Source organism: Oryzias latipes, chromosome 12, assembly GCF_053564925.1.
Source record: "Oryzias latipes strain Hd-rR chromosome 12, Olatipes_Hd-rR_3.1".
Classification (NCBI taxonomy): Eukaryota; Metazoa; Chordata; class Actinopteri; order Beloniformes; family Adrianichthyidae; genus Oryzias; species Oryzias latipes.
This window is the reverse complement of record NC_136248.1, coordinates 20,154,239-20,176,722: the sequence shown is the minus strand read 5'-3', so window position 1 is coordinate 20,176,722 and position 22,484 is coordinate 20,154,239. Positions and strand designations below refer to the sequence as shown.

General features: G+C 41.3%; 1 protein-coding gene and 2 long non-coding RNA genes across 10 annotated transcripts in view; 2 read left to right on the top strand and 1 right to left on the bottom strand.

Moving 5' to 3' along the window:
• LOC110016063 (uncharacterized) overlaps nucleotides 1-22,484 on the bottom strand; it is a 67,483-nt gene that overhangs the window by 34,101 nt on the left and 10,898 nt on the right. For 2 of the 7 annotated variants that reach the window (XR_013659552.1, XR_013659551.1), the window contains exon 3: nucleotides 1,768-1,827. This is a non-coding gene — a long non-coding RNA (uncharacterized LOC110016063). Of the gene's footprint in view, nucleotides 1-1,767; nucleotides 1,828-2,108; nucleotides 12,002-13,277; nucleotides 13,417-22,484 lie in introns of those variants that run through there. The other 5 variants (XR_013659556.1, XR_013659553.1, XR_013659554.1 and 2 more) reach the window with 5 other exon arrangements.
• On the top strand, nucleotides 496-2,104 carry LOC105355231 (uncharacterized). The gene is made up of 2 exons (XR_909696.3): nucleotides 496-624; nucleotides 1,725-2,104. It is a non-coding gene; the product is annotated as an uncharacterized LOC105355231 (long non-coding RNA).
• On the top strand, nucleotides 13,356-20,789 carry tbx3a (T-box transcription factor 3a). Of its 2 annotated transcripts, none has more exons than XM_004074764.4 (7): nucleotides 13,356-14,324; nucleotides 15,221-15,488; nucleotides 15,652-15,798; nucleotides 16,663-16,739; nucleotides 16,981-17,138; nucleotides 17,547-18,193; nucleotides 18,903-20,789. In XM_004074764.4, exons 1-7 carry the CDS (start codon nucleotides 13,933-13,935, stop codon nucleotides 19,356-19,358), a joined length of 2,145 nt encoding a protein of 714 aa, XP_004074812.1. In that variant the 5' UTR covers nucleotides 13,356-13,932; the 3' UTR covers nucleotides 19,359-20,789. The 2 variants fall into 2 exon arrangements, with proteins under 2 accessions (XP_004074812.1, XP_011480082.1); XM_011481780.4 differs by having other exon boundaries at nucleotides 15,221-15,503.

The following is a 22,484-nucleotide window of genomic DNA, read 5'->3' as shown; positions in this document are numbered from 1 at the left end:
TGAAAAAAAAAAGTATTATACAGTTTCTTTTTCTGAATTGGAATGACACAAACTCACAAAAGGAGAAAATTTTAAACAGTCATCTAACATTTTGGCACCTCTGCATTGTGTAACTTGGGATCTCTCTTCAGCTATCAGCCGTCACACAACAAATTAGGCAGCAGCCGGCCTGAGGTCATGACAACCATAGCAGCATGGTTAAAATGGGATTTAAGAAGCCTAATGCTCTGTTTGTTTTCTTATGTGCTCTAGCGGAGGTGCTCTCAACGCAGCCAGAGTGTGGTGATTGGTTTGTTTTTTTGTCTGTGTTTGTATATGTAGACACTCCTTCCTCTCTTAAGCTGCAGGAGGACGTTTCTGCTCGTCCATCTCCCTCCTTCACGCACTTTCCCTCGCAGGCTTTTTTTTCTTTCCCTTTATCCTTCCCCTGTTTTGTCTGCTTGTTTCTTCCTCCTCCTTTCTTCTGCCTCTCTCCCCCCACTGGGGGCTGATTGCATTCCTGCCAGAAGGGGCAGAGGTGTCTGTGATCCGGTTAAAGACCACACTTCTTCTCTTCCACTGTTCTCTCCCTCATGTTGTTTACCGCACCCCCTCCCTGGGAAAATGGAAGCACCCTCCTTCCTGGTAGGGTACAAATCTCCTTTAAACATGCTGCCAGCAGTGGCAGCAAAGACCTAATATGATTTTGTCTGTCTGCTGCAATGTGTTTGCACCAGTCCTCCTGTCGCTCCTGCTTGAGTTCCTCAGCTCCTTGAGACTGGGGGGCTGTTTGAAGGAGTGTTAAGAGAGCGAAGTAAAGACTGCAGCGAATGTGTGGGGTTAAAATAAGATTATAATATAATCCACAGGCTAAAAACATTCCGCTTTTGAAAGTATTTAAAGCTGGACGATAGGAAGAAATGCACATCCAGCTAACTCACAAATCACATTTTGCATTCATAAAGATTGATGTTTTTTGTCATTTCTCCTTTTCTTCTCTGAAGTTTTGTAATTGGCTTGCTTCCTGGTGCAGTGGCAGACAGCAACAGCAGCGGCTGCCCCATTGATCTTTCATCTGCCCAGAGTCAAAGCTGAAGGCATGAGGGAAAAGCCGGAGAGGCAGCCCCTCTTTTTTATGGCAGCCCGCTGGAGCCTGCCTAAGATTGTAGCCCGTTTCCTCGAATTGTTTCTCGTTTAGTCGGAGTGCAGCGCTGTGCCGCTCTGAGGAGAGTGTCGCAGACATTTAGGGAAGCATGTCACAGCCAGAAAGGGGAGGTGGGCACAGTGGGAGACGAGGATGTTCGGTTTCTGTGAGCTTGACTTTTTTTTTTGTGTATGTGTCACTTTAATCGTGGGGTTACATGACATTTGTACAGGTCTCCGTGCTCCAAAGCACAGATTAAATGACCTGAAGGCCTATGATTGGAAGAGGTCATGACAGCTGATCTGCAGTTTACCAACTGATAATCTTACACTCAGCTTTAACAGATGTCATCATAAAACCGTATTTTTAAGCATACAAAATCAGTCAAGTGAGAATTTAGTTTACCCTAAAAATACACATACATATCTTAAATTTAACTGATGACTTTGTAAAAAATAAAACGTTTAAAGCACACAAATCAGCTTTCACTAAAGAGGCTAAAATTACCTTGTTGAATTTGCATGAGGTGGTCAAATCATCCATGTGACATGCAGTCAGGTCTAACCGGTGTGTAAAGTGTGCTCCTCTGCATCCTCAACAGTATCCGAGTGATTTTTGAACGCCGGCAGTCATGCGGGGCCTACCTTTGTCATCCAACTGACACGTGATACCGGGATCCTTCTCCAAGGCAGCTCCGCCGGGATCTGGTCAGAGAGAGGCAGTGAAACAGACTTCAGATCAGCAGATCCATTTTCTTTGGACTTTGAATATTTCATGTGGGGAGTCATGCAGCAGACGCACAAATGGGCTAAATAACAACAACAACGACGCACACACAATCAATGTGCTTGATTAAATATGACATGCAGTAAAAGTGTGTAAACCATTTTTAATTCACAGCCCAAAAGAACAAAAATGCAGAGTATATGCAGTGTATGAGATTCACTGAAATGCACACAAAAAATAATAATAATGAAAAACGTACAATATAAAGGCACATACGTGCACATCTGGCCACCTCAGCCAAAGGAGTTAGAGGAATCATGTCTGGATTATGTTTCTGGGTGAAGAGCACATGTGGTCAATGTGAGGTTCTGATACTGAGTCAATCCTGCGGTCGTAAATGTGGACACAAAAGATAACGGGCTCAAACAGACTGCAGTGTAGATATGAGGCACATACCTGTGTTTATACATGGGCTTATTTGTACATTTGGCTATTCCGCGTGTAGGGTTTCTATGCCATTTGTCTTGGTGCAAGATCATAAAATCTTTTAGACATAAATGTCAGATATAGCTGAAGAAACACTTACATTACGATCTGTGTAAAACAGACAGTAAATCTATCCCGAGGATCAGCAGCAACAGCGCAACGAGATGACGTGGCCTTACAGCAAAACCCACACCTGACCCCTAAACCTTCACCCTCAGAAAGGATGCTGTTTCACCAACTGTCTTCAAATACTTTCCTCTCGGAAAGACATCAGTGAAACTAGAGCTTGCCAGGCTCTGTATGTGTTTATTAAGTATGCTCATGGACTGGCTTACTCCCAGGATGGCTGTAACTGAGAGATTTGTTCATGTATGCATTAGGTCTGGCTATCAGTGGTGAATTATTTATTGAAAAAAATCTTCCCTATCCTTGAAGGTTGAGAGAATAAGTAGGGCTCCTGTCTTACAATCCCATACATTTAAGAAAAATAAACAGCCTGGTGGTGTGAAACAAAAACCAAACACAAAACTAAATGAAAAATTTTGGAATATAAATAACTGTCATAGCACAAATGAAGGATGGTACAGTGACACAGGGAAAATAACTAATTTAATGCACTTAGTGGAAGACAATTTTCCACCAAAAAGGTTTTTGTTGCACAAAGAAGTAAAATATTTTACTTTTTTGTGTTTTAATTTTCAAAAAGTCTCATGAAGCTAACAATCTACTCTCTGTGTGATCTAAAGATTATGTATTTCTGCACATCCTAAAATGAAATTTTACTAAATATCTTGATTATTTGCAAAAAAAAAATCAAAAAATACCAGCAAATTTGCACTCAAAAAAAAGAGAAATTCCTACATGGATGACAAATTTTGTTACTGAAATCTCAGCTGGCAAATTGAAATCACATCTAATTTGCTCCAATCCAAACAAATCACATTTCGTTATTTTCTTCTTGCCCCTTTTTTTTTATTATGTTAGAGGGGTTTTTTTGTTGTCTGATGAAGAAAGAAAAAGAGACAGGCATAGAGGTCTGGCTATTGTCATTCAATAGGAGAGCCATTTTGGAAATCACCGCTCTCTGTTGGCTCCTGCTGCTCCCATTCAGTATTCCCTCATGGATTCACTGGATGCAAGGCTTCCTTTTATAATTTCCAGGTTGCACATACGCTGCCAGTCCCACAGCTTTCCAGAAGAGACGGCTAGTGTAAAATGACTGAAAGGCTCCATGACTAAATAAAACATTAAACAATCTGAAGAAAAATCTGCAGTTCTCCATTAACTTCCTCTAAGCCGCACTTTGCATCACAGAAATTCTACTTTTTTGCCTGCGAAACAAAACAATTTTCGTCATTTTACTACTTTTAAATACCGGTACACTTTCCCCAATCAAATATAGTGTAACGTATGGACACATTCTTCTAACTGAAATCCATGCAACGGTCAGATTCTACTGCAACATTCTGCAGAGTAAAAATCAAGTTTTCGTCGGCTCAAAATCTTATCTAATTTGAATAATATTTTTCTTGTGCTGTGACTTCAGCTGAATGGAGTCACTTTGGCAAAAACTATCCTAAAAAAAAGCTCCGGACCTAGTTTCTATCTTGTTGCACATAAAAAAAAAATTATTATTAAAGTTTCTGGGAATTTGCATCAAACACTTTAAAAAAAACGAACTTTAAAATGAAATTAATATATTTTAAACTCTGTGTAAAATCCAAAATAATTATGGAAGAGTTAGGCAAGTGAATGCTGACAACTTTAGGAAATGACTGGTAAAGCTTTTAATTTGTGGCCATCAAGAAGAACCTCTACAGTCCTCCTGTTTTGAAGTCAAAGGAAACCTTTTTCACAACGGTGGGGCATGGAACTCCCTGACAGGACTGTTGGAGACCCTCCCTGCTTTGAGGACAGCAGAGTGACCACTGGCTAATGTCCCAGCAAATGTGGTCGGTGTTTAAATTGAGCATCAAAAAAAAAAAAAAAAAAATTTGTTAAGAGAAGAGTGAAAAGAAATGCCCGAGTGTGTTTGTGGCTGCGAAAGCCGTATTGTGCTGGATGGCTGGGAAAAATCTGGAGAGTTTTAAACTGGCTTCTGTGAAGCAGTGCCGTGCAGGGCGAATTTGCTGAGTGTGTGCTTGATTCTTTACCATCACACTCAAATTTTAGCCCAAATTTTTCATTGAAGATTAACCTCTTAAGACCCACATGCATGGACAGCAAATTTTGGGTTATGTTACTAAAGTAGTTCATTCTGCCTAACTAGGATCCTGTGAGGGGTACTGTGAGTAGAAAGTTTAAATATTGCCGGAAAATCTAAAATCAGTTCTTTAATTTCCTTTCTCATATGCATATTGGGTGACCTTTAAAAAGAATGTTCACATTTCAAGTTGCCTAAAAGTTTGAACTTTAAAATGCATCAAAAAACAAAAAATCTGCCTTGTTCACATACCAAAAATGTTTAAAAAAAAGTATTTTCAAAGGCATTAAGGTACAAGGTAAATATCTTTGAACAAGGTGTTTAAGGATATTTTTTATATTTCCAAGTTGTTGCTCCTAATCCTCATGTAATCCCATGTTTTTTGTCGCTACATTCGGTTTCAGTTACTATATATTAAAATATGTAGAATATGTGAAGAAGTACACTAAAGAAATGTGAGATGGACTTTTGTTAACATTTAAAAGATAAATAAAATAGTAATATAAGACTTGTTATGGCCTTCATGAACTTAACCTCTATAAATATATAATAAACAGTGTGATTCTGACCATCTTTAAACAGAATATGTTCAGTGAACGAAATTCAGGTAAAGGGTGTGATGTGTTTTGCAAATGCCTGCAGGCTTGACAGCCCAGTTAAGATATGAGCAACAGGTAAAACAGGGGTGAAAGAAGGGTGCACAATAGTGTGCAGCTTGTCATATAGAAATTTTCACAGATACATTTTTTTTAAATGTGTGCATCCAAAGAGTCTCAAAGAGCCACAGATTTAAAAAAGAATCTCTTGTGGTGCAATAGCTGCGGCTCCTTATCTGGTAGATGTCCATCAGCAGCCTCCCACAAGTCTCTCAAACCCGCAGCAGCAACATCAAAACGCTCCGCGGTGTTTACATGGCCCGGAAAGTGTCCAAAGAAGTGTGTTGAAAAACGAAAGACGCAGGAAGCACTCTGCAGCCCGCCATTCGCTTCTTAAACGAAAGCTTTGCGCGGCAGGCGCCTAGGAGAATGGTCTGTTTGCAGTGTGCGCGTTGATGGTCATTTTTTATGATGTTGTTTAATCCACACTGGAGAAAAAGGGGGTGGGCTGTCTAGCACGGCCCCAGACAAGCTGGCTCCAGTGGCCATCTCTGTAGGCTATGGGCTTCTCCTTTTGAGCGGAGAGACAGGTGTAAATCTCTCCTGCGATCTTTACTCTGCACTCTGTGCGGCACTCACCTGGAGGTAAATAAATGCTTTATGGCTGCACAAATGAACCAACTCCTCTCTGGTTTTGCGGGCTTGTGCAAATAGAGCAAACAGCCCTGCGGGGTGGATGTCATCACTGTCTTGCACCAAGAGGCACACAGAAGATATGGATCATGTGATCAAGCCCAATTAACAGCCCTTTAATAATGTGTAGATTAGGAAGAAACCTGAAATCTCTGATGAGACGTAATGCAAAGATTGTTTTAATCATTTGAATTTTAAATAAATTGAGAACACTTAAATATATTTGGAAAATAAAGTAGAACTTCTTAGCAAGTGAAAACCTGTTTCAGATTATTAAAGTAATCTCAGATTAATTACTTCACGCAGAACGTGTTTAATGGATGCATGAAATTGTAGTAAAAGAGTGAGAGAAATGAGTGCGTGTGTTTTAGGGGAAAGTGAGGGGTGGAAAGGGGGAGTTTTTGTGCACCAAAGTTCTGCAAAGTAGGTCTGTGCCATGTTTGATTAGGGCTTGCTCTCAAAAGATGGTCGCAGACATGAGATAATGAGGTCCTGTGATAACGCGGGCCGCCTTTAAGTTTTTCCCATGAAAAGAGACTGTCGCCAGCCCACAAAACGACACTGTGCATTGGCACCACGCTACTCACTTCTCATTTGTCAAGCACAAAAGCTGATCCAGCCCAAATCCGCACTAACAAACTGGGGAGCGGGAGCAAATCATATAATGTTCAATCGTATTCACTTCGCCACTAATTAACTGGAATCCCAACTTATTATTAAATACAGTGACCAATTAAACAGCGATGCATGCCAAAGGTCTCTGGGGCCACATTCGGTCGCCAGGAACATTTGTGAAGGTCTGCGGCTTCACTATAGGCAATGGATCTTATTAGGTGAATGACCTCAGCGAGTAAAGGTTACGGGCTTTTCACTGCCCTGCGCTGGACAACTCAGATGCTTTCTAATCGGATTTTAATTGGTTGGTTGTGTAGTAAAATTGTGTCTTCTGGGTGCGCACTGGAAATAATCTGGCGTTTGCGCGCGCGAATCAACAAAAACGGACGGTGATGGATAAAACCGAGTTAAGTTATTTCTTTATGTTTTTATATATACAAAAAAATATCTGGATATCAGAATCAACAGGTGTCAAATGGCTATAGGAAAATAATTTATAATGGATTTGAATTGCGCGAAGTAAAACCTTGCGTAAACGGCCCACCGTGGCACAGTAAAGCAACACAATAAAATACATGAATTAGACATTTTAAATACAAATTCAATATGACATTTTACTTATTAAACCTAGTTATTAAAAATATATTTCTTTGTTCCCCAGTGATTTAAAAAAAAATGTTGATTTCTTTGCAAAAGTTGTAGTAATCCAGCATTTTACGCGTTTTCTCGTGGTTACTCCAAAACGCCTATAAGTTAACTTAACCAAGTTCAGTTTACGTTCAACAACTCCCTCTCATTACCCCGAAAAACGTCTTTATGCAAAACATCTGTAGCGACTTCAATAAATGAAAGCACCCCTCTCCCCTCCCTCCCCGTTAACCGCATCCCTTCTCATTTCGATTTTCATGTGGTTTGGGTGTATTGTCTAACTTTAAATACGACCAGTCTCATATTTCAAATGTCGTAAGTATGCAAGGACTGGCAATTTAGACATGAAAAAGCACCAGAGGCAAACAGGCAGTAAAGGGAAAAAGAAAAAGTAAAAAAGAATGGCTCTCAAACGCTGTGACTGACTCGGGTCACTCTGAAGTCAGATCTGAGCGGAGAAAGTTTTAATCCAAGGTGGTTGATCAGGCTGGTTTCTGGACCAAGTTTTATAGGATGGAGGTCAGATATTTAGACAAAACTATACGTAAAAGAAGTTTAATTTTTGTGTATATAGACTTATAGACCCGACAAACCTGTAAATGCATAACTCTAAAGGGAAATACAACACAAATGCATTTTTTGTATTTTTAAACATTATTGAGCAACATCTAATTTTTAAAACAAAACTTTCTTTTGCTACTTTAATGATGACTTTTTAATTTTCATCGGAGCTGCCATTTAAGGGCGGACTTTTTTTTAAAGTGCACTTGATCTCGCAGTGCCTCAATGCCAGGCCTTAAGTGAGGTTTTCATATATAGTTACAAGGTTACATACAGTAGCTTTCTGCAGAGATTGGACTGACCGCACTCAGCAGTGTCGCCACCCGAACAAGCCGCGCGCGTTCAAAGTGCTGCTCCCGTTCCTGACAACTCCGTTAAATCACCCTGAAACGGGAGGTCAAGTTTCGGCGAGAGTAGAGCAGGAAAGTGGCCGACAGCATCCATGAAGAATGACGTTGAGATAGCTTCCCATAAAGAAAACACTTGTTGATTGTGGATTTTATTTTATTTTATTTTTAAAATTCAAATTTTATTTTGAAATACGCATTGAATTCACAATAGGCACAAAAATACATTTTTTCTGCATTTGTATTTTCAAAAGGGGCTATTTGATATAAAATAAAGGTTTTTTCCTGAGATGCACACCCTGTCATTTTCCTTATCTTCACAGGATTTTAAACAAACAAACCCAAAAAAAGAGGGTTGTGGTGTAGCAAAATCCACACTGAATGGCGCAGATTAGGGGGCTCAAGCCTGCACACAGCACCTGCAGGGAGTGGTTGGAGAATCCCTCTTCAAATAACCCAGAAAAACTTATCCCAGCAGGGCTGCAATGAAGCTGAACAGGAAAAATGACAGACCTCCTGAAGAACAAATCCAGGAAAACCTGGCTTACCTTGAGGGTAACTCACACCTAAGTTACTTTTTACAAGGTCATTTAGGATGGAGTGTACTGCAGTTTATCTTGTATAACTATGCTGCAAAATTCCTTAAGTGCTTTTAAGGAGCTCCCTTGGAGCCAAAGCCCCATCTGGGATAGTATATGCCTAAAACGTCCCTATTTCCTATTAAATGTCAATCTCAGGTCTTTTAGAACAGATTTAGTTAAAGGGTTTACATTGCACTTGATCCAGTTTCCTCAATCATCATTGTCTTTAATAAAACGTCTGATTGTAGTGCAGACAGATGAAAAAGACATGTATTCAACCATCTTGTCATTGAAAATCACTGCTGGTTTCTTTTACCAGGCTCTCCAGACTGCATGGCACTTGCTTTTCCGCCTATGGTTTTCCATTTCAAAGCCTTATGTCTCCATGTAAATACCAAAACACAGTAATCCAATCTGACCCCTTTGCAAATTTTCCAGAAACTATTGGGGGGTAGTGGGGTTGACATGAGCCACGCACTTATCCCACTTAACCTCCAGAGAGAAGCTGCCCTAACCCCCTTAGTCCGAGACTCCCTCATTGGAGGAATCCTCTGCTTTAGCACTCTCTTCTTAAAAGCATCAGGACTTGAGGTTGGAATCAACGGTTAAAGCTTCTAACATTGTGCGGTTGTAGTAAAGCTTCACAATGTTTGATGCCTGCGGTGGGGAAGCTAAACGGACAGCAGAAACCCACATCAGGGCACATCACTGTGCAAATCCCAAGACATTTTTGAATCTAACCTAACTGATGGCTCTCGTGAAGGAACGCGCTGTGTTTACACCGCGCTAACTTGATGACAAATAACCCGAGGATTCCTCTGTTTCCCATTTGCAATTGTTTGCCGTTTAGCATGCAAAACCAGATCCAGACCAATTCTCAGTCCTCGGAACACAGAAAGATGCTTATCTCGCATGCTGGCGAGTGGTGGCACGTAAGGCAAGCTAAATGCTTCTGACACATGGTCCACATCTGAGGCTTTTCCAGTGAGTATCTTGATCACACAGCCTGTAGCTTACAGAAAAAGCCTGACGGCTGTTTATGGGGTTGAGCAGACAAATCCCTTGCATTATGCTCTACAGGTGATGCATGCCACTGGACTGGTTTGTTCTAATGGAGCTGTGTACAATGTACTCTCAAAACGCAGCTGTCAGGACTCTATTCTGCAGAAACAAGCAACAACGAGCTTTTTTTTCTACTTTCTTCCGTGAATTGGAACCATTAACCAAGCTTTTAGCAGCCCTCTAGCCAATGTGATGCAAACCTACATTTGAAAAAACATATTTCTTGCTGTTTGTGCCTATAAATGTGATTCTGTAAAACACCTAAAACCATGTATAACAATGACAACATCCGATTCCTCTGAGCCACTGAGCATTGATTTTCTTACCTATAGATTGTGCATCAAATACCAGACATGCTAAGCTTGTCTTCAATCCACCCCTTCCTAACTACAAGGTATTAAGGTAAAAGATATGAGCCTGACTCAGGGCTGATTAACAACCACAACCAAAGCAGCAAATGTCTTCCTTGCCCACATACCATTTCCCTGTCAATCTGTAGTCAATGCGCCGCCATCAATAAGCACATCCCCTAATTAACAAAAATAGTATTTCATCAATAGCCATAACTGGCTGCTACAAGAATTGATGGGAGCAATGGTTGAATCGGCTCAAAATGCCTGACAGAGACATTTTGTGGACAGATAGAGAGTTTATCGTTCTGCTAGCTCTTTGACTAAAAACGTGTGCAGCTCTGGTAGTAAAATCATGGTTTGTAGTCACTGTTGGAGGGGGGGGTTACAGAATCATATGATCAATTTTAGCCCCATCTTTGAGGGGAACAGCCTGCGTTTACAAAGTCATTATGCTGCCAATTGAACATCTCGTCCGCTTCACGTCAGGACGGACACAGCGGCGTTTGGAATCAGTGCGTTTGTTGAATAAACTAATCTGGCGATGTTTCCTCTCCCTATCATGTCGTGTTAGGGCTGATGACTCTCACCAGACAATCTCCTCTATTCAGGAGCGGTGCCACCAAGTCTGTCCTTGCTTATCATTAACAATCTGCAAATAAACAGGACAGCATACATTACATCACTTGCAGCTCCATGATCAATTCCAGGAATGTCTTTGAAGCTTTGCTTAATGAACCTACACAGCCTAGCTGTTAGTGGCAGTCAGGGCATGGAAGCCTCATAACCACAGACCCTACTGCTGCTCTGTTTTCCTCAGCACTGATATTGTGAGATTAGCAAAAGAGCAAAATGTCAGCGCACTTATTCAAAAACATGCTGGAAATAGACAGCATATTCAAGTTAACTCCTACTGCTTGTGCGGACAAGTAAACTGCAAGATGCTTCAAATTATCAGTCAGATTAAAAGCGTGAGTCATCAGTTCCTTCTGTCAGAGATCACCCCTGTACTGGCAGTAAGAATTTTTAGATTTACCATCTCTGTTTATTTTGATGTGCATCTTCCTTGTTGATGCATAAAGGGAAGCGCTGACAAAGTTTGCTTCATCAATCAGTCGCGTCAGCTCAGACCTTTTTATAGCCTCTTCCAAGTCCCTGTGAGCCCTAACCCAGTAAAAGTTTATATAGTGTATTGACCACTCTCCACTGCTTAGCTAATGAAGCCAGCTTGGCCACAGACTCTGAGGGGCTGACAATGTCAACACTGCTTCCTATTTGATGACACCTTCCACTAAATTGAAATGTGCCACTAATGGGGTTGAGTGTTTAAAGGAGAATAAGCCCCGGCAATTGACACAGACATGACCCCATGCTGACACAAAAGGAAGGCTGTGAGGTCCCATCAAGTCAAAAAGTGCATCTAAAGTTTTGCTCTGATGCATCACTGGCCTTGGCTGCTGGCGCTTTGGGGAAATTTTCAATCAGAAAGATGCCACAGCAGCTTTTTAACAGTGTTGCATTTGTTTTCTGTTGCAAATCAATATCACAGAGCACATGCCAGATATCCCGTCCGCCTCAGGGAATATACAATGGTGCGTGCAGAGCACTACCCTCTGCACACATGCATGCACATGCACAAGGACGGGTCTTCTTGATGACAACACCCATCCATGTATGCAGAAGGCAGCATGACATTTGCTTGTGATCGACAACGTGCAGAAACTGTCGAGCTCTCACACTAACACTTGGAAAATGTGAATTCTGTTGAAGTAATGCCGCCACTGCGGCCTGGATTGAGCCCCGAGGCTGCAACTGACATGTTCCAGCCCTAAACTTCAAAACAATACAGGCGCCCATAAATGTTTTTTATGTGTGCAACAAGTGCATCACACCTTTCAACCAAATCAAGAGAGTTTGACCAGGTTACATATCTGAAAATGTAAAAAGAACACAAAGGCAAAACACCAGAAGAAATAAAATCTTGGAATAGTAGTTTCTTTTGCTAGAATGTGAACCCCCCCCCCCCCCCCCCCCCCCCCAACCCCATCCCATCCCATACCCACCTTAATGACTCAAGGAAGCCTACTTTGGTCTCAGGCAAGACAGACAACAGACTGAGAATTGACGGTCAATGTTTGTCCGGTGGCTGGCTGGCCACAACACTCTAGTTTACCTGTGAATTTGTGGCTGAGTTCAACATTTCTGATGCTTGACTGACTGCACCAAACAAGGACGCGCCATCTTCAAATGACCAGTAGCTTCATTTCTAAACAATGGATGGAATTTAATACAACAAACATAAAAAAAAACATTTGTCAGAGGCTTAAACTAACTAAATACAACGTGTTGTGATGGACTCTTCTGCCAACAACACCTGGTTATTGCTGCACCATGCAACTGTCATTTTACAAAAATGTCTCCCTGCAGAGACACTTGTGCTGGGAAATCGTTCTAAATTTAACAAGAGAATTGATCGGCGTGACTCAAGCCATGAACGTTTTGATAGATAGTTTGTACGCATGGGCATATTACGGCTGAAGGGCTCTGCGCAACTCTTCCTGCGCATATGCTCCAAACTGTTGTGCTTTTGGAGATCTCAAAGAAGAAGAAAAAATTTGTTTTTTGATTAAATATTTGTTAAATACCTTATTTATTACCAAAAATGATACATTCTTAAACAACTTCTAAACACATAGTTGTGACAGCAAATTTGAGACTTTAGTAAAAAAAGACAAAGAAACAGTAAAGAGAAACATTGAAAAGTCTGTATGAATTATGCATGCACAAATCGATAACTTATAACTGTTGGTGCTGCATTAACTAGTAAATTCTCCAGCTTTCATTTCAAAATACACAACCAAGAATTAATAGATTTGTAATCTTTAAAAGTCTGCAAACACTCAGAGAATCCACAGCCAGTGTGAAGCAGAGCGCAACATCTCCCCCGCTGGAGAGAGCCGGTTGCCCGGCTTAGCTGTGCTGTTCGTCAGCGCCGCATCTGCCCGCTGTTGACAGATTCACACGATACTGACCGAGGATGGGTGGCGTTTGACGGGAGTAAAAAAAAAACTCTTCCGAGTGTCCAAACACCTTTTTATAAGTCTGAAGTCTGTCCCCTCCGCCCGACCTGTCAAAACCACGCCCACAGAGCCACACAATTGGTCCGAAAGCGTGAAAGAGCCAATCAAACGGTGCGCTGCTCCTCGTAACACGCAACACATCCCATACACTATGAAGCCCTATGGGCCACAGAGGCGCTAGGAAAATCACGGAGCTGGGACCTTACCACCTCTTTCTCTCTTCCTCTCTCCGGACTCCTTTCTCTGCACACGTATTCCTCTGAAAAAGTGTGTGCGCGCGCGGCAGAAAGAGGAGGAATTAAGTGAGTGTGTGCGCATCAGAGTGCATGTCCGGAGTGCGTAAAGGCAGGGGGGATTATTCGGCGCTATCGAAATATTTCATCACGTCGCACTCGCAGCAGGACCGAAGCCAATAAGAAGGAACGCTTTTTAAAAGGAATGCCGATATTTTGAACGGCGGCGGAGGAGGAAGAATGCGCCGCGGACAATTAAAGTGACTCACCCCGGTGCGTCCAGATCAACTAATGTCCGAAAGCCAACAGGGGTGTCAGAAGAGTGTCAGCCTCCGAAGTGAATCGGTGCGCCTCTGAAGATTAATGGAGATCCTTTTTTTGCTTCTCAAAGTTTTCATCATAAACCTCAACGCCGGACTGTACTGATTTCAGAACTTGTGAAAAATATTGGATGTTTGTTTCTGTTGCACCAAAAGAGGAATTCTGGTTTATTTTAAAACTTTTTTAATGATTTTTTTTATTATTTTTTTAAATCTTATTTTCACTCCAAGTTACTGCTCTTCTTGAAAGCTTGCGCTACTCCAAGAAACACTGCGAACGATCGTCTCCATTTGTTGCCTGCACTTGGATGAACTTCCTGATGAGAGATCCAGTCATACAAGGCTCGAGTATGGCATATCATCCGTTTATACCTCACCGGGGTCCGGAATTTGCCATGAGTGCAATGCTGGGTCACCAGCCTCCGTTCTTCCCGGCTCTGGCTCTGCCTCCCAATGGCTCCCTGTCTCTGCCGGGCGCGCTGGGGAAGCCGATCATGGACCAGCTCATGGGAGCCGCGGAGACCGGCCTTCACTTCTCCTCGCTGGGACACCAGGCTGCAGCCGCCCACCTAAGGCCAATGAAGAGCCTGGAGCCCGAGGAAGAGGTGGAGGATGACCCTAAAGTTCACTTGGAAGCCAAGGAGCTCTGGGAACTGTTCCATAAGAAGGGTACCGAGATGGTGATCACAAAATCCGGAAGGTGAATTTGCTTGTTTAAATAAAAAAGAAAACGAAACAAAAACAGTAAAATGATTCATTTCAAGAATCAGTTGTGTACCCTCATAAATAACTTTTTTGTTGCCCAAAAATGTAAGGCTTTAATTAAATTATACTACACATTTTAATCACCCCCTCTCTCGACCCCTTTTTAACACAATCTAAGACAATTACCTCTCATAATTGCCACACAGATGGCACCAAAGTATAATCTGTAAAACATGTGCCTACTTTAAAATAAAAGCCCAAACCAAAACCAACACACCACCTAAGTATAGTAAAACACTTAAAGAATGAAGATGAAAACCTGTTGATAAATTGGTGGCTTTCATGCTTGCTTATGAACACGTCTTTAATGACAACAAACGCATTTAAAAAGGAGATTATGCATGCAGCAGCTGGGTTGTTTAATTCCAGCGTCCGCTCCCATTAGCTTTCAGCTTTAAGGATCCGTACACACGTTCTGATATCAGGAATATGGTTTGCTTATAATCCTCTCACCCTTTGCGAAAATGCTCTGTGTGTTAAAATGTCAAGTGTGGGTGCGTAAAGCTCGGTCTTGGTTGTTTGTCGTCATGGCAGTGAAAATATGCAAAAGGGGCTGCTGTGTAAAGTCTTCCAAAGCTTTAAAAAGGTCAAACACTTTCTTTAACGCACACACTAAGAGGCAGATTTTTGTTGCAAATACCATAAACTCCAAAAAAGTGGTTAAAAATTGTAGATGTACGCAAAAAATACGTGTTTATTTTTAGTTATAAGTGGTAACATTTAGAGCAGATTGTGCGTTAACCCCAAGTTTTTGGATACAAAGAATTGCTAAAGTTCCCCCAACCTTTTCTCCAACCTTATTTATTTTATGTTTTCCCCTCTTCTTTTCAGGAGGATGTTTCCTCCCTTCAAAGTGAGGTGCACTGGTCTGGACAAGAAGGCCAAGTATATACTTTTGATGGATATAGTTGCAGCCGACGACTGCAGGTACAAGTTTCACAATTCGAGGTGGATGGTGGCAGGAAAGGCCGACCCCGAAATGCCAAAGAGGATGTACATTCACCCGGACAGTCCAGCAACTGGGGAGCAGTGGATGTCAAAAGTTGTTAATTTTCACAAACTCAAGCTGACGAACAACATCTCCGACAAGCATGGATTTGTAAGTTCAACTAATGTATGTACATTTTCCTAATAATCGAATTATTCTTGAATTATTTGCATTTTATTGTATTATTATATTCTTGTTTTTTAAATGTATAAAGAGCATAATATGCTTGTTTTTGATTTTCTAATTAGGGCTTCTTTTTACGTGTCTGTTGCAGACTATTCTTAATTCCATGCACAAATATCAGCCTCGCTTTCACATTGTGAGGGCAAACGATATTCTCAAACTCCCGTACAGCACCTTCAGAACATACGTTTTCCCCGAAACGGATTTCATCGCCGTGACTGCCTATCAAAATGACAAGGTAAGCAGGATTATTACCCTGAGGGGTGGCCGGAGAGTGTTCCAACACTTTTTAACATTTTCCCAAACATAGATTGGTGTGTCCCCGGTCCTGTCATGCGCGCGCTCTCTTTCATGCACCGCAGCATTTTGTTGTCATTAAATATGAAAGACGTCATATCTGGTTGAGAGAATGTGGGGGCTGGTGGTTGGCGGGGGGGGGGGGGGGGTATGATGTTGCAAGGAAGTGCCACATTCACCAACCTGCATGTGGTCGGAAAGTAATAATTCTGTGGAATGCTATACAGGTTATCTTACGTTTATTTAATCACGTGAAAGGGATTTGGCACTGGCTCAGGCTTCCTTTCTCCCTCCTCTGGATATTTTGTGCATACGTATGTGTGCATGTGTGTGTGCGTGTATATGTTAACTGAAGGGGCTTTGGTTTGAAAAAAAATTAGGGGAAAAAAGAAAAATCCGGGGAAGGGGGGATGGGTTTAAAAGAGGAAGGGGATGAAAGGAGGATGGAAATTTAACTTTAAGACTTTTATTCTTAATTAAAATCAATTTAGAAAAAAAAATCAGATGGAAAACGTTGGCACCGCATCCACCTGCGCTCGTGCGCCATTGCGCACAAGAATTAAAGTGGAGGAAGAGGAGTTGTGTAAAGTCAAAACAAAGTTGTTAATTTATTTTTCTGATATTCTTTATACATAAAAGAGTGGTGCAGACTTGAGTGTTTAATGTATTTAATTTATTTGAGCTTTTCCGAGGTGTTTTTAACTTAACAACCCAACATGAACATAGTTCAAGGCACGAGTTAAAATAAATAAAAAATGTATTTATACATTTACGTGTCTTTACATATAATTTCTTTTTATTTCAGATAACTCAACTGAAAATCGATCATAATCCGTTTGCTAAAGGATTCCGTGACACCGGGAATGGGAGGCGAGAGAAGAGGTAAGACAAGAGGATTTAATAGAAAAAAACGAAGGGGATCTGGCTGGGTTAAATTTGCACCGAAACTTTTACATGTTCCCTTTTAAAAATACTTTCCGTTTTTAAATAAACGAATACATACAAAGTTAGTGGATTTGGTCTTTTGATAACATCCTAAATATTATATTTGATTATTTCCTGCGCTACCCCAACCAGAACTTTGACTTTTGCCGCTTCTAACAGCCTGATCTTTGGATTGTAGGAAACAGCTGGCCCTTCAATCCATGCGTTCCTACGAGGAGCAGCAAAAAAAGGAAAACGGCGCTTCAGACGACTCTTCCGGCGAGCAGGCCCCCTTTAAGTGCTTCGGCCAGGCCTCCTCCCCTGCTGTTTCCACTGTGCCCCCCCCACACCTAAAAGGTAAGATGTCAAGATTCTTTTACCCTCCTCTAACGTTAGAAAGTCGAGTAAAGACTTTTTTTTTGTTGTTTTTTCGCTTTGGTATTTTTTAAAGCATATTTAACAGTTCTGACATGCTCTATATACTGACGTGCGAACCATCAAGGAAAAACTAATTGGATGTTCCCACATTGTATGTTAATTGAAATGCGTAAAAAAGCGCAAGAAGGAAAGAATTTAGTCATTAATTGGTTGCATAATTTGTGTGCCTGAAATGTATGTCGGTGGGAATCGGGAAAATAAACTTTAATTGCTGAGCAGACTAATTGTGTGTCATTGGATACCAGTGCGCTCCCGTACGTTGCAACAAGTGCCCTGCACGTTTGAAAGGTGATCGCAAAAGTCAACAAATGCCTTTTTCCTCTGCAGATTTCTGCGACAGTGACGAAGACAGCGACGACGAGAGCAAAGATGGACACAATAAAGACGGACCGGACTCCAGCAAGATCTCCACAACTACCGAAGACGGGAAGGACCACGAGGCCAGCCCGATGAAGCAGGGGGGGAATGCCCTCACAACCGACTCTGCCGGCAGGATTCGTGAACGCGGCCCTAGAACTGAGAAAACCCCGGCAGACTCACGGCAGAGCCCCATCACGGTCATCTCCAGCACCACGCGCTCTGGGGAAGACCTGAAGAGCCCCAACCTGGACCAGTCCAAACCTGACGAGTGCAGGTCAATAAACAAAGAGAGCTTCATGCCTTTGACTGTGCAGACGGACAGCGCGCACTTGGGCCACAACCACTTGCATAATTTCGGATTTCCACCAGGTTTAACAGGACAGCAGTTTTTCAATCACCTTGGCAGCGCGCACCCGTTTCTGTTGCACCCCAGTCAGTTCAACATGGGGGGTGCGTTCTCAAACATGGCCGCGGGGATGGGACCTCTACTGGCAGCAGTTTCCTCGGGAGGAGTGAGCACCATGGACACAACGAGCATGGCATCGCCCTCCCAAAGCCTGGCGGGGACGCCGGGCCTGCCCTTTCACCTGCAGCAACATGTCTTGGCATCACAGGTAAAACCTGTTTACTTCTGTTCGGGACCTCATGCAACTATGAAGAATGTGATTGGACTGCCGAATGACAGATCTCACACGTCATAAGCAGAGATACCGTTCATGTTATAAGAATATTTATTTATTAAAACAATCAAACCAAGTTAGAAAATGCGCTCTATCTGACTGTTGAATCAGATAAAAACTTTTACATTTGACAAAAGTAAATTGTTTTTTACTTGTAATTCAGAAGACACAAACTTAAAATGCAAAAAAAAAAAAAAACACAACATATTGAAGTACTGAACAATCTATTGACATGCGCCCTTGCACTACTCGCGCTTGGTACGTTCCACCTTGGCTTAGGAGATAAAAAATGATATTTTAAGAGTCAATAAATGTGATTTCATTGGTTTTCTTGTTGGACTTAAATCTTTAAAGACAGTTTACTCTGTTTGATGGCAGAAGTCGTTTGAATTACAAATTCTTGAGCAAGCAACACGCTTGTGTTACTGCTTAAAGCTTTGCAGCGCGCGCTCAGGGGGTTTAGTACTGAAAGGTTTCAAAACAGAAGCAGTAAACGTGAACAAAGGGGACACAAAGACGCCTCTGGTATTTTCTTTCTAATGCAATGCGTTTCCAAGATGTTTTTTTCCTCGCGTTTTTACCCATATTATGCTACGGCACCAGCCTGGATCTTCACGCTCCGTTTCTCTGTCCTCCCCCACAGGGCATTGCCATGTCTCCATTCGGGAGTTTGTTCCCGTATCCGTACACCTACATGGCAGCGGCCGCCGCTGCTTCCTCCGCTGCCTCCTCCTCGGTTCATCGGCACCCCTTTCTGAACGCGGTGCGGCCGCGCCTCAGGTACAGCCCCTACCCCCTCCCCATGACGGTACCGGACAGCACGCTGCTCACAACGGCCATGCCATCGATGGGCGGCGGCGGCGGCGTTGGCACCGAGCTTAAACCGGATGGCCTCGTCCCTGCCAGCCCCGTGTCTGCCGTCACGCTGGATTCCACGTCAGAAGTGACCAGCCACTCATCCACGGTGTCATCTGGATCCGTGTCCATGTCTCCAAAAGCGTGCGCGGAGAAGGAGGCCGCGAACGAGCTGCAGAGCATCCAGCGCCTGGTCAGCGGACTGGACTCCAGCCAGGACAGGGCGCGGAGCGGGTCGCCTTAAGGAACAGCATGAAAACGACCAGAAAGACTTTCAACTTCATTTAGGAGGACAACTTCACAGATTTATTAAGGTTGAGGAATAAAATATTAAATGAATAACTCCAAACGTCAACTTTTGGATTTTTTTAGTTTCTGAGATGCACTTTGTTTAATACAAATGTATATTTCTTTCTTTTTCTTTTCATTGTTTCTCTTAAATGAAACCCTTCCCCTCTGTCATCTGAATACCATACAAGTATTGAAAGGAGGCGCTGGTGTGTCTGTGACTTTGGAAAGTTTGGAAAAGTTGCTGCTCTGTCCTTGGATTTTCTTTAAGGAAAAAAAAAGTATTTGGAACATGCACTCTGAATCGAATCTTTGACCTACAAAAAAATAGACTGCTGTATTGTGTTGGAGCTTTATGAACTGATTGATCGATCGGTTGTTGCATGTCCTCTGAATCCAGGAGGTTCTTTTAAGAAGGAAACATTTAGAAAAAAAAGGTTCCAAATTTAAAAGTCATTTCCCAATTTCTTTTTTAAATTCATTCAACTTCTTTATGGAAATAAAAAAAAGGTCTTAAGGAATGACTGCTGGGCCAAATGTGCCCAATCATGTGGATTTGAACCGGCAAAGGGAAGCAGACATCTATTTAAAAGAAAAAAAACGAAAAATAAAAGTTACTATTGATAATTTGATTTGTGTAAATAGGGATATATCAAATATTTATGTAATTATTTCATATTGGTATTGCCTGTACATACTATGGAGTAGTTTGTTTTTAGGGATCAGTTCTTAATTTATTATCAATGTACCTGTGTAAAAAGTTTGTGGATTATTATTATTCTTTGTTTTTCCCCTTTACCGTTTATATTCAACTCTTTCAAAAAATATATTGTCTTTATGCCCCCTTCACATAAAAAAGAAAGAAAAAAAAACACCTCAGCTGTAGTTATTCACACTTATGTGCCATTGTATTTTCACCTGTTCTCCCTGTGTGTGAAGTGCTACTGTTTGAAACGAATGAAAAGGCGACAACGCACTGCACCCGTGGCTTGAAAATAAAAAAATATATTTTTTCTTTTGGAAAAGTGTCGTTAAAGCGTAACGAACATGGATCCCCCTCCCTCCTCTTTTTTATTCCACATTTTGCGCACCTGATCGTCATAGTGCCGCATAATCGATACAAATATGAAGGTTTCTTTTTGTCTATCTTAAGTTGTCAGTGGGTTTATGTTGTACCGGAGTTTTGTCTAGTTTACAACATCGACATCGTGTGGTTGAAAGTTTCAATAAAAACATTCAAATGCTGTTTTTTTAGTGCATCAATCTAACAAAAATATTAATTTGTCAAATTTAAAACCATCCGCATGAAAGTTGAAATCTTATTCAGGTAAAATATTTTGTTCTTAATTATTAAATCTCTATTAAACTAGAGTGTTCATAAAATAAATGTTGTAGTCGTTTTTTTGCTGTCCCACTCAGAATAAAATCAAAATTGATTCAAGCGCAAATGTGAGAGTTAGGTTTAAAAATGAAAGTGCAATTTCTTCTGAAGTGGATCCAAAATAAGATCCAACTTCTTTTATGAAATTAAATTTTGAAGGAAAAAAATTCAGAAAGCTGAAAAACAAAAGGAAAGTTACTGTCGGTCAGAGTGAGAAAAAGAAAAAAAAAACTCTTTCAACTGCACACTCAGTCAAGAGTTTATCAAGACCATATCTGCATTTGTATATCTTCTGATTAATGTTTAGCCCGCCTGGCGCTGGTGAATAGGTGTAAACATGATACAAACTGTCTCAATTGGTCCTCCTTATTGCTCACCTGGCGCCTTGCGCGGGCATATCTTCCATTTTATTGCACGGAAGGCGACAATGCGTCTGTAATCTTCCCATAATGCGACGCCCCCAAGCGGCAGCAGCCGCGGCTTTATGAACCCAAAAGGACCAAAGCGCAAACAGAGTGTAAGCGCAGGCGGTGATGGACGGATAAGAGAGGTTGACCAACAGTTTGACTTTGTCACAGGGCTGCTTAAAGTGTAAGATAAGTTTTTTTTTCCTTAAAGCAAAGACATGTTTTTTAGTCTGCGTGGAGGATCAGCGCTTCTGTGCACCTTTCTGCCTTTCAGGCGCTCAAAATAAATTACAATGTCAGGACATCTAATTAAAAACTGAAATAAAGCATTTTAAATCCTTTTGGTTTCTGTGAGTTTTTATGAAGAACATATATTAGCTTCATTGAGAAGTAACACGCGCAATCTTGTACAAAAAAACCCATTTGAAAATAGAAAATATATAAACCAAGTAGTCATTTTTAAATTAAGCAAAGATCAAAAACGTAAAAAAAGTCAATTTAAAAACTCAATTAGTTGGTTTTGTTAACAACTCTCAAAATAGAACTAAATAAAGTATAATTTATCTTCAGCGTTTGTGTGCGGCCGGATATGAAACTTAAATTAAAATGCGAAATTAAAGTTTAAAATGCAAGAACGCAAACCTTTACATCTGCAGTTTTACAGCCTAGGAAATTCACCCTCAACATAAAATAATATTTGCTGTACAATTATGAAAACATTGAAGGGAGTAAATAGCATTTTGTTGACTTATTTTCTTTGCTCACTAAGCAGGGGTTTTGAATTGTTCATTTGGAGCACACAGCCCTTTTCCACTTAGATCTTTCACCTATGGTGAATGCCAAGGGTAAGTTGCGCCATCTAGTGGCCATAAATTATAGCCTCCTTTTTTATATGGCTAAAACCTCCTGTTATCAAACAATTTGATTAAAACGCAGATCAGAAAAAATTGATCAATTCAGCAAAAATATTTGATCTCTGAGTTTTTGTCTTTTGTTTACAAATGTCACTAGACATATTGGTGTTTTCCAAAGTGAAAGAACGCTTTTTTCATAAATGGATCTGAATGTAGTAAATAATCTAGAGATGACTCAGAGTCAATACAGGGTCGGCTCAGATGGCTTTTATCTAGAGCTCTTGTTGTAACTCTTGGCACTGGTAGGTAATAATTATAGCTTTGTGTTTTAAAATGTGACGCTGAAGTGGTGTCAGTCTTCTATTGAACCCATGTTTCCTGTAGCCGTTGCACTCAGTCCCAGTTGTCTGACAAGAAAGTTTTGTTTATCACACAGGAGG